Source organism: Triticum dicoccoides, chromosome 5A, assembly GCF_002162155.2.
Source record: "Triticum dicoccoides isolate Atlit2015 ecotype Zavitan chromosome 5A, WEW_v2.0, whole genome shotgun sequence".
Lineage (NCBI taxonomy): Eukaryota > Viridiplantae > Streptophyta > Magnoliopsida > Poales > Poaceae > Triticum > Triticum dicoccoides.
Window position 1 is genome coordinate 505,710,093 of NC_041388.1, and position 12,673 is coordinate 505,722,765.

Sequence of the window (12,673 nt, forward strand, 5' to 3'; positions counted from 1 at the left end):
TTTATCCTTTTTGAATCTCCAACTGTACATCGAGTTTTGTGCTGATTTTTTTCGGAGTTGTAGACACACTCTGCAGAAAAGTTGTCATGTAATTTCAGAATTTTTAGGAATGTTTATATATGAATTTTTGTGATTGATCTTACCTAATGCGAGATCCTATACTAGTCTCCCCCGTACGCACCCGGGTCACTGCCCACTATCTCCGGGAACCACCTGCACAGATCATTCAGGTAGGACCACACGGCCGCCGCAAATAGGCCCTATTATTTTTTTAGATCAAAGACATCAGGGACGTCCGGCTTTCAATTAATAAAGCCCTCACACAGGCAGCATGCACAAACATACAAACTAAACAGACGGAACCGAAGCTAGTCAACCATGGTCTAAGGCATGCCACAAAAGGCAACGGCGACGATATAAAGTGCATTACATGGCATATCCAGCCAAGCTAACGAGCACACAGGCTCGGGGGTAAACCATGACCAAAAGGGCTGCCATCCCTATGAGGCAGCAGACGGAGGCGACGGGGCTCGAGACGTCGAGTAGACGGAGCGAAGACGTGCTAGAGCTTGGCGATGAAGATCAGAGTCCTGTTGTCTTCCCAGAGGTGCCCACTGCTGCAAAAATAAGATGCATTTGAAGATTACATCAGCGGGGTGAGAGGGAAACACTCCCTCAATAGTAAACTTGTTACGAATATGCCATAAGGCCCAAAGCATGGCCGAAGCACACGTCCACATGATCCGGCGTAGAGAGCACTGGACCGAACCTAGGGATGACACAAGCTCCGAGCGTGAGCGTGGATCCCAATCCACCCCGCCGGCCTCACGGACCGCGCTCCAAGCAAAGCGCGTCAAAGGACACCGGAAGAACACGTGGTCGGCATCTTCCGGGTCACCACACAAAGCACAAGGACCGGAAGCAGGGCCATTGCGCTTAGCTATATTTATAGAGGTAGGAAGGTGATCTTGGCAAAGTTGCCAGAGGAAAACCTTAATCTTGAGCGGGATTCGCGCCTTCCAAAGCCCCGTGGCTGCCGTAGGGGCATGGCCGCGGCACAACTCTCTGTAAAGGGACTTGACAATGAACTTGCCAGAGCCCGAAAGTCTCCAAGAGACCGAGTCTGCGGAGTCCGACAGACGCACATTCGCTATCAAAGCCCGTAGGCGATCCCAATCTTCCAGCTCCGGCCTCGAAAGCTCCCTTCTAAAGTAGATAGGGGGCGGTGTGGCACTAAGAGCCGAAGCAACCAGTTGATTGGGTTCAACAGCGATGGAATAAAGTTGGGCAAACTCCGACCAAAGAGGATGCTGGCCTATTCAAACGTCGTGCCAAAAACGCGTGGAGCGACCGTTATTAACCGAGAACCTCGCGCCCCTGGCAAAGTATGGTTTGAGGGATTAGTGCTGCTATACACACGATGCCACGCAGACGATTTGTGGACGATGCTAAATTCAAGCCATGTGATGCACAGCAGCAGCACTGTTCTACGGTTGGATTTGACTGTCGGCTACACATCGTGTGTGCAGTTTCGTCTGCACAGCAATTTCGTTGAGGGATTGGATGGAGTTCCAGAACGGAGACCCGTGAGGTGCAGCCTCAAAGAAATTCCCATGAGGGAAGTATTTGGCACGAAGGAGGTCAACCCAAAGGCCGGTCCCTCCCTGGAACAGCTTCCAGATCCACTTGCACATAAGCGCAATGTTCATCAGTTTAGAATTGATGATCCCGAGGCATGCGACACGGCTAGTGCACCACAAATACTCGTCTAAAATGAAACCATTCAACTGGAGGTAATTTAAAGTTTTAAAACTCATCTTAGAACAAAAATAAGCTTCAGAACTCTCTGTTTTTGATTTCGTCCTGGAGCCAAAACAACAAAGAGATTGACAACCTGCAGCAATCCTATTACTCCTGTCCTGTATTCAATTAAAACAGCAAAAAAAACGTGGCATCTTGCTGTGCCTAACCTGGAACTCCAACAGCAAAACCTCTGAAAAATCTTTCTCAGGGACGAGGGATTATCAGCCACTTAAGTTTCGATCTTGGCGTCCATCTTGAGAGACGCCTCCTTGTTCAGGAGCGGGCTCGCCGTCCGGTTCGCCACGGGCTTCACCTTGGGGTTGGTCAGCGAGCGGTGCCGGAAGCCGTAGAGCCTGAGCACCTGGTTGTCGGCGAAGTTGAAGGCGCGCTCCATGCCGGTGAGGCACTGCTCCACCGGGTAGTCGCCGTAGCTGCCGCAGGGCTTGCACCCGACGAAGTGCGTGATGAAGGGCCAGCGCTCGTCGCCGAGCCCCGGGTGGTGCTTCTCCATCATCTCCTCGTACTTGTCCACCAGCCCCGCCCAGAAGCCGTGGAGGTAGTACTGGTTCTCCACGTACACCTTCTCCATCCACCGCTCCTTCTCCGTGAGCAGCAGGTGGATGAGCGCCGACTGGTCGTCCGCCTCGAACGCCGGCCGGCCCGTCAGGCTCGCCGTCAGCACCTTCCCGGCCGCCTCGCGGACGCGGCCCTTGGGCCCCATGGGCGCCCACGCGTCCAGCAGCTCCATGGACCACTGGCAGTTCCGGAGCAGGAAGCTGCCGGTGTTGAGGGCCACCCAGGAGCGCTGCTTGTTGAGGAGCTCAGGGTAGCCGTGGATGACGAGGTTGCTCCCCTCGTAGCGGGAGAGCGGGATCTCGAAGCCCATGTCGGTGAAGAGCGCGTCGCTGTCCATCCACCACACCCACTCCACCTCCGGGTGCGACAGCATCAGGCGGCGCAGCAGTGGCAGCTTGGACCAGTAGCCGGAGAGCTCACGGTCGAGGTGCACCATGTTGTGCACGATCTCGATGCCGTGGAGGCGGCAGTAGTCGATCTTGTTCTTGGTTGACTTGAGCAGGTAGTGGTCGCCGGCCGGGTTGTCGCACGGCCCCGGCGACGACCCGGTCACCAGCAGGATCCTCGGGTTGCCCCGCGCGTCGCGGGAAGGGAACCCCAGATTCTGGGACAGCCACTGCCGGCGCTTGGCGTTCCACCGCGTGATGCTGGGGCCGAGGGTGTAGTTCTTCTCCTCGACGACGGGCATGGCCGTCGAGTTGCCTGACAAGGACGCATCGATGACGAGCTGGTCCTCGTCGTCGGGGTCAGAGTCGGAGCGTATCTCGCGGAGAATGCGCTCGATGTCCTCGGCGACCTTGGCGTCGGCTGCCGCGTCGCCACCGCCGTCGCCGGAGAAGGCGATGAGGTTGATGCCGACGGTGCCGCGGAGGACGAGGATGGTGATGAAGCCGCATATGAGCGTGATCTTGAAGTTGTTGATGGTCTTCTGCATCTGCTTGTTCCCTCCGCGCCCCGGCCTCCCCGGCCGCCCCAGCCCGCCGGCCGCCATGGCAGCAGACGCGCGTACGACCGAGAACTACTTAACTAGCTAGCGTAGCTTCTCCTCTCTCTCGATCCTGGCGCAATGGTTGGCTTGGGCCGGGAGCGCCTTGCTCCGAGATGTATAGTGTCTACGAGCTCCTCTGTGGAGACGAGGAGAGGAGGAGGGTTTTGGTTGGGATCGACGACGACGTGCCGGCTAGTGGGCGCCGACGCTTCCGTCTTCATCGATCGGAGTGCGGAGGAAGTCAGCGGCGCGCGAGTTCCGGGGAATATGAAATTGCGAGATCGGCAGTGGATGGCAGGCCAGCTTCGATTCCTGCCTCGTATTAGAATATGATGATACTCGCCGGTACGGCGCGTTGATCTGCCAAACTTTTCCGAGATCGGATGCATGGAAACAAGGCCGGTGTATTCATGTGCGTCGGTGCGTGTGGACGTTTCCTTCCGGCGTTTGGCCGAATCTGTGATTTGGGTGACATTTGGCGGCAACCCAGGAACGGATCGGGAGGAGTTGGTGGGTAGAACGTTGACTGCTATCGTTCTGTGTCAGTACGCATGAAGGGCCTCTCTTTTCATGAAATTTTTAGTCGTTATGTGGGTGACTCTTCTCAGAAAATATCATGTCGCTCTGAAAAAAATTGCCATCCACATACAACTAAAAATGCCGTCAAAATCGTCTTGTGTTTTTTCTCATGCTGGCGCATGAAGGGCATCTTTGATTTATAGGATTTTTTTAGAGTACATCAAAGGCTATATCATATTTGTATAGAAAAAGAGAAACAACTTTGTTTACAAGAGACCTAAGAATGATGCGAACATCACCGTAGGTACACCCGCACCAACATAATTATGTAGTCTACTCTTACGCAAATCTACGCAGCCCTACCACTCGCACACCGGCTTGTTTCCAAGCTTTGATCTCCTCTAGGGTTTGTTGCGCCAGGATCACTATGCAAACGATGGTTGGCGGACAAAACTCGCACAATACTGGTGATCAACGGTTGTAGCCCACTGAGCTAATGGGATACAGGACTGCAATCTTCTGTCGTGCGGAAACCGGCCATAAAATATCGTCCATGTAGCAGTGCTTTAGTGGCACTAGCCTTGTGGGTGTTATGACATGTTCCAAACGATTGAAAACCCTCGTGAGTCCAAACACATGAAACTTTACGATGATTTTGTTTGGACCAGAAGGGACCCTAAAGGGTTCGGGAGGAGGTCAGAAGACCTACAGGAGAGCCACGAGCTCACAGGGCGCGCCCCCTGAGCTCACGGGCCCCATATAGCTCCATTTGATCTAATTCCACCTCCACAAATTCACAAACATTCCCAAACCAACAGAGAGCAACCCAAAACACTTTTTCAGCCACTGCAAGCTTCTGTACTTCCATGATCCTATCTTGAGGCCTTTTTCGGTACTTGCCGGAGGGGGAATCGATATCGGCGGGCTTCTACATCATCTTTGCTGCCTTTCGATGATGCGTGAGTAGTTCACCACAGACTTACGGGTTCATAGCTAGTAGCTAGATGACTTCTTCTCTTTCTTTGATGTTCAATACAATGTTTTCATCGACCTTCTTGAAGTTCTATCCGATGTAATCTTCCTTTGCGGTGTGTTTGTTGGGATCCGATGAATTGTGGGTTTATGATCAGATTATTCATTGAAAGTAATTGAGTCTTTTCTGAACTTTATTATGCATCATTGTTATAGCTTTGTATTTCTCTCCTTCTATCCGTTTGGTTTGGCCAACTATATTGATTTACCTTCAGTGTGAGAGGTGCTTTGTAATAGGTTCAATCATGCGGTGTCCTCACCCAGTAACAGAAGGGGTATCGAGACATGTATTGTATTGTTGCTATTAAGGGTAAAATGATGGGGTTTAATCATATTGCTTGAGTTTACTTTGTCTATATCATGACATCTTCTTAAGGCGTTACTCTTTGTGTCATGAACGTAATACCATAGATGCATGCTGGATATCAGTCGATTGGTGAAGTAATAGTAGTAGATGCAGACAGGAGTCGGTCTACTTCTCATGGACGTGATGCCTATATACATGATCATTGCCATGAATACGTCATAACTATGCGCTTTTCTATCAATTGCCCAACAGTATTTTATTTACCCACCGTATGTTATGTGTTCGAGAGAGAAACCTCTAGTAAAAACTATGTCCCCCGAATCTACTTTCATCATATTATAAAAACCAAATGCTACCTTACTGTAATTTATTTACTTTTATTTTGTTTTGCAATTTATCTATCTACCTATACAAGATTTGACCCTTGCAAGTAACGAGTTCAAGGGGATTGACAACCCTCTTACCCGTGTTGGGTGCAAGTATTTGCTTTTGTGTGTGCAGGTGATGTTCACTAGGGTTTGATTGGTGCTCCTTTTGGTTCGATAAACCTTGGTTCTCACTAAGGGGAGTACTTATCTCTACTATACTACTTCTCCCTTCCTCTTCTCGGAAAATCTAAATGCAGCTCACAAGTAACAGAAAGAATTTATGGCGCCGTTGCCGCAGAGACATCATACAATCACTACAAGTACATTCACTCAAACTATCATATACTTGCTATAATTTTTATTTGCCTTCTCTTTTTCATCTCCCTCCACTTCTATAATTTTTATTTCGTGTGCTATCTTTGCTTGTGGTGCCATGTGCCTTCTATTTTCTTGCATCTTTGCTTGCTAAAAATTATTAATGGATCCTCATCCACTTGCTAATCTCTTAAAAAAATCAATTATTATGAACCAATTGCTAGTGAGTTGAGTGCACTTTATTATTTTTATGAAGTTTTGCTCGAAAATCGTGAATCTGAAAATTGTGATGAAGAGTTGAAAGAAGAAATTTATAAAGTGATTCATGATAACTCCTGGAATGAAAAGCATGATTGCAATGATGTTATTATAAATTCCATTAATGTGAATTGTGCTAATGATATGCAAAGCTACAAGCTTGGGGATGATATTGTTATGTCCGCTACTTATTGCACTGATCATGATTGGGGTGATAATGCTTACGATGATCCTGAAAATTTATTTGAGCCTCATGATGAATATGTTAGTGATATAATGTTTGCAATAATATTGAAAGTGGGTTTGGAAGAGTGTCAACTTTAGTAACAAAAATTCCACATATTCTCAAAGTGTTCAATCTTATGATTTTTTTTTATAAAAGTGGGTTTGGAAAGGTCATGGCTTTAGTTGATGTTAATCTCACTATTTTGGAAGATTATAAATATTTTATACATGTGGATCATAAAGAGAATATTTTGTATGATAACTCTATTGTTGAATTTGAATATGATCCTACATGCAATTATTTGAGAGAATTCCTTATTTAACACTGTCTTAAAATTTGTTGCCTTATTTGACATCAAAAAAATTCTTTCCTTATTTAGCATCAAGTCTAAATTTTATGCCTTTTATGTCACTTCCGTCCATTTTAAGACGTAATGGTTCAATGGCACCTAAAAAGTCCTATTTACCCTTAATGTGGTATGTGACCAAAAATTTATGTGTAGGTCTGTATCCGACCGACTCATTTTGCTAGGTAGCTCTTCTGTACGTGCCGCTACGGGCGTGTCTCCTTCTTGCTCGGTCCATCCTAGGATGTGTGCAAAGCGACCTATGCCGCTGCTTGTGCTCATTTCCTGAGTCGCCCGTCGCCGGCTTGTTGTGCTAGCTACCGGCTGCCTCAGCACTACGATAGGCTACTTGGCTGTTGGACCACAACGCTAACTGCCCGTCTCTTCCATGCGGCCTTGCAGCTGGGCACTCATGCCTCGAGCAGCAAGTCTCCGGTGCATGCATGAGTGGAAAGTTCCGCCAGTGCTAACATGCATACATGCACGTGCAAAGCTAATGAAAGATAGCTAGCGCAAGGTTCAAAAGAAGAGAAAGACAACTAGTGCATGTATGTACTCGTGCATGTTTCCTTCCCTGTATATTCTGCATTTGACAAAATATTCAGTAATTAACTTCTCTTTGGTAAGAAATTGTGTCGAACAGCATCCAAAACAAGTCATGTATTGAATCTAAACTACCACGTAAAATTTTGGTCACATACCCATGAGGGGCATAGGTCTTTTCAGGTGTCATCTAACACCGTTAAAGCTTAAAATGTACGGAAGTGTCATAAAGGCATAAAATTTAGACACGGTGTTAGATAGGGAAGAAAAAGTATTCCAGTGTCAAATAGGGAAGCAAAATTTAAAGTAGTGTTATATAAGGAATTTTCTCTAATTATTTTGAGAGGAACAAATATGGTTATAAAAATCTTCATGTCACTAAATTGCCTCTCTTTGTGTTGAAACTATAATGCTTCATTCTTCGTATTTGCATATGCTAGATATTTCTTGTCTTGATAATTTGTTTTCTTATAAAATGCCTATGCATAGGAAGTATGTTAGACTTAAATATGTTTATCACATGCCACATGATGCTCTCTTTGTGTTTTAATTATTATCTTTCATATGAGCATCAATGAAATCTCAAGCCTATCTTAATGGCTATATAGAACGAGCTTGTTGGGAGGCAACCCAATATCTATCTTAATTTTTTGCCTTTTCTTTCTTTTCTTGTGTGTCGGCACAATTATTGTTACTGTTATGATTGTGTTTTATGTTTTAATTAGTGTCTGTGCTAAGTAAAGCCTTTGGGATGATTTAGTTTATAGTTGACTTGATTATGTGAAAAATCAGAAACTTTTACACCCACTGCTAGAATAATTATAATTCACCGGAACATGATAAAATTATGAAATTTTTACACATGATTGATATACAAATTTACCATGTTGTCCTAAATTTTTAGATGTTTTGGAGTTACGGAAGTATAATGTTCTTTTCAGATCATTATAGACTGATCTGTTTTAGACAGATTCTATTTTTATTGCATAGTTTACTTTTTTAATGATGCTAATGGAGAAGTTAGAATATAGTAGGTATTATGCAAGAATAAATTATGAATGAGTTTACAACAATACCTAAATCTTATGGTTTGTCTACTATACTAACGGATCTCACGAGGTTTCTGTTGAGTTTTGTGTGCTGAAGTTTTCAAGTTTTGGGTGAGATCACGATGAATGAAGGAATAAGGAACAAGAAGACCCTAAGCTTGGAGATTCCCAAGGCACCCAAAGGTAATATTTAAGGAAGACCCAAGAATCTAAGCTTTGGGATGCCCCAGATAGCATCCCCTCTTTCGTCTACAATCTATCGGTATGTTACTTGGAGCTACATTTTTAGTCATCACATGGTATGAGTTTTGCTTGCAGCGTCTTGTGCCATAGTTTTTGCTTTGTTTGCTTTTTAGTTTGGCACAATCATTGTTTGCTGGACACACCTTTTGAGAGGGACACACATTTATTTTATTGTGATTTGTTAGAATACTCTATGTGCTTCACTTATATCTTTTAAGTTAGGCAGTTGCTCTAGTGCTTCACTTATATCTTTTAGAGCATGACAGTGGTTATATTTTATAGAAATGATTGCACTCGCATGCTTCACTTAAAATCTTTTTGAGAGTCTATGAATAGTAAGTGTTAAAGTGCATGTGTTATAGGACTAGTCCAAGAAGGATAGATATTCAAGGGGGATATAATAAAAACTTCCATGTAGATCACAAAATATGAGACACATGGTTTAATGATATTGATGTCGTAATATCAATGGATATTGGTTCACTTCTCATCTAAGAGTTGGTCATGGCATGGTGGGGAGGTTTGAGCATTTGTATTTCTGATTGAAATCCTTGAGTGTTGTTCTAATCGGATGCGCGTGATGGTTAACTCCTACCAACCAATTCCCTAGGGGCATGCGAGTAGTACTTTGCTTCGGGGGCTAATAGGCTTTCACAATAAGTATGTGTGTTATTTATGACTAATGTGAGTCCATGGATTATACGCACTCCTACCTTGCCGCAATTTTCTAGCCTCTTTGGTACCGTGCATTGCCATTTCTCACCTCAAGAGTTGGTGCAAACTTTGTCGGTGCATCCAAACCCTGTGGTATGATACACTCTATCACACATATGGCTCCTTATATCTTCCTCAAAACAGCCACCATACCTACCTATTATGGCATTTCCATAGCCTTTCCGAGATATATTGCCATGCAACTTCCACCGTTCCATCACATGACTTGTGTGTTCATCATCATATTACTTTGCATGATAATATAGAGTTGTCATGACATTTGTGGCACAACCACCGTTCACCATTATTATACATGTTATGCTAGATCATTACACATCCTAGTACACTTCTGTAGGCATTCATATAGAGTCATATTGTTTCTGTTATCGAGTTGTAACATCGAGTTGTGAGTAAATAAAAGTGTGATGATCATCATTATTAGAGCATTGTCCAAGTGAGGAAAGGATGATGGAGACTATGATTCCCCGACAAGTCGGCATGAGACTTTAGGCGAAAAATAAGGAAAAAAGAGAAAGAGAAAAAGAGAAAAAAGAAAGAAAATGAGAGAAAAGAGAGAACAGGCAATGTTACTATCCTTTTTCCACACTTGTGCTTTAGAGTAGCACCATGTTCTTCATATAGATAGTCTCCCGAGTTATCACTTTCATATACTAGTGGAATTTTTCATTATAGAACTTGGCTTATATATTTTGATGATGGGCTTCCTCAAATGCCCGAGGTCTTCATGAGAAAGCGAGTTGGATGGACACCCACTTAGTTTTTTTAGCTTTCATACACTTATAGCTCTTAGTGCATCCATTGCATGGCAATCCCTACTATTCGTATTGATAGCGATTTATGGGCCTCTCCATTGCATGTTGACTAGTCACGTTGATGCGAGACTTTCTTCATCTTTTGACTTCCCTTATTGATCTCCATCAGCGTATTCTATTCCACCTATAGTGCTATATCCACGGCTCACGCTCATGTATTGCGTGGGGTTGAAAATGCTGAAGTGCGTTAGAAGTACGATCCAATTGCCTGGTTTGACATCGGGGTGCTCATGATTTATATTTGTGCGGTGAAGGCGGATCCATGCCATGCTAACACGATAAAATAAGTAGGGACAACATTCATTAAGGACCGTATATTTTGAAAAAGAAATGATTATGCTTCTTATATTCATGGATATTTGTGTTCATATTGTTACTTCATCATTTCTCAATAATTATACCGTAAAGAGATTACATGATACACATGTTAGGTAGCAATTCACATACGAATTTCTATTTTTAATTATTTACCTACTCGAGCACGGGCAAGAATGAAGATTGCGGATGCAGATACGTCTCCAATGTATCTATAATTTTTTATTGTTTCATGCTATTATATTATCAATCTTGGATGCTTTATATCCATTTTATGCTATTTTATATCATTTTTGGGGACTAACCTATTAACCCAGTGTCAATTCCTATTTTTGATTGTTTTTGGCTTTTTAGAAAATCAATACCAAACAAATTCCAAACACGATGAAAGTTTACGATGATTTTTTCTGGCCCAAAAGGGACCCTAGAAGGTTCGGGAGGAGGACAGAAGACCTATGGGAGAGCCACGAGCTCATAGGACACGTTCTAGGGGGTAGGCGCACCCCCTGAGCTCGTGGGCCTAACATAGCTCCATTTGACCTAATTCCACCTCTACAAATTCACAGATATTCCAAAACCAACAGGGAGACACCCAAAACACGTTTTCCGCCGCTACAAGCTTCTCATCTTGCGCGATCCCGTCCGGAGGCCTTTTCCGGTACTCTGCCGAAGGGGAATCGATCATGGAGGATTTCTACATCATCCTTGCTGCCATCCGATGATGTGTGAGTAGTTCACCACACACCTACGGGTCCTTAGCTAGTAGCTAGATGGGTTATTCTCTCTCTTTAATCGTCAATACAATGTTCTCATCGATCTTCTTGGAGTTCTATCCGATGTAATCTTCTTTTGCGATGTGTTTGTTGGGATCGAATGAATTGTGGGTTTGTGATCAGGTTATTCATTGAAAGTAATTGAGTCTTTTTTGAACACTTTTATGCATGATTATTATAACTTTGTATTTCTCTACAATCTATCCGTTTGGTTTGGCCAACTAGATTGATTTATCTGCAGTGGGAGAGGTGCTTTGTAATGTTCAATCTTGCGGTGTCCTCACCAAGTGATAGAAGGGGTAGCAAGGCACGTATTGTATTGTTGCTATTAATGGTCAAATGAAAGGTTGTAATCATATTGCTTGAGTTTACTTTGTCTACATCATGTCATCTTGCTTAAGGCGTTACTCTGTTTGTCATGAACTTAATAGCATAGATGCATGCTAGATAGGGGTCGATTGGTGGAGTAATAGTAGTAGAGGCAGGAATTAGTCTACTTGTGACGGACGTGATGCCTATATACATGATCATTGCCATGAATACGTCATAACTATGCGCTTTTCTATCAATTGCCCAAGAATAATCTGTTTACCCACCGTATGCTATTTATTCGAGAGAGAAGTCTCTAGTGAAAACTATGGCCCCCGGGTCTACTTTAATCATATTATAAAAAACAAAAAAACTTAAAAGATTTGACCCTTGCAAGTAATGAGTTTAAGGGGATTGACAACCCTCTTGCCCACATTGGGTGCAAATATTTGCTTTTATGTGTGCAGATGTTGTTCAATAGGGTTTGTTTGGTGCTCCTTTTGGTTCGATAAACCTTGGTTCTCACTAAGGGGAATACTTATCTCTATTGTATTGCTTCTCCCTTCCTCTTCAGGCAAAATCCCAATGCAGCTCACAAGTAGCAACTCACCAGTTAATGAATGAATCGGCCACCTTCATAATGATCACATCCACCCACAGAGTAACAATGCAACCATGCCACACATCTCAAGCATAGACGGATTGGGAAAAATGTGATCCACATTTTCTTCCTCCTGCAAACATGTGTAGCACGCCGAGGATGTGTCCTGAAGTCCATGTCATGCCCTTCTATTGGAGATCCACAAACGGTATTGTGTAGCTAGCCAAGTAATGTTTTTTTGCATTTGAGAGGTGCCTATCTTCTCCAAATGCATGTGGCCGTCTCTGAGCGAACCGAACCTTGGAAAAGCCTGTTTTATGTCGACTTGGTCGTGTATCCACGTCACACCTCACATGGCCATTGGAAAATATCATCCTCAACTGTGTTTCTTGGAACCGCAGTGATGGCATGCCGCGAATGCATGAGTTGTACATGCGCAATGAAGGATAAGTCTCCCATGATGTATGAATATGGTTCTGATTATTACATGAGTGTAAGGCTGTCGTGTTGCATACCACGACCACAAAGGTCATTGTCAATGGCAACCCATGATAG

The 12,673-nt window shown here is 44.2% G+C and overlaps 1 protein-coding gene across 1 annotated transcript; it reads right to left on the reverse strand.

Moving 5' to 3' along the window:
- Positions 1 to 291: 291 nt before the first annotated feature.
- LOC119302425 (probable glycosyltransferase 3) lies at positions 292 to 3,553 on the reverse strand. Its single transcript, XM_037579466.1, has 2 exons — positions 1,971 to 3,553; positions 292 to 617 (listed from the first exon to the last, which is right to left on the reverse strand). Exon 1 carries the CDS (start codon positions 3,368 to 3,370, stop codon positions 2,033 to 2,035), a length of 1,338 nt encoding a protein of 445 aa, XP_037435363.1. The 5' UTR covers positions 3,371 to 3,553; the 3' UTR covers positions 292 to 617; positions 1,971 to 2,032.
- Positions 3,554 to 12,673: the final 9,120 nt, after the last annotated feature.

What these genes read in the sequence shown, in the direction of transcription:
- LOC119302425 (XM_037579466.1), bottom strand. Translation starts at nt 3,370, where the DNA reads ATGGCGGCCGGCGGGCTGGGGCGGCCGGGGAGGCCGGGGCGCGGAGGG.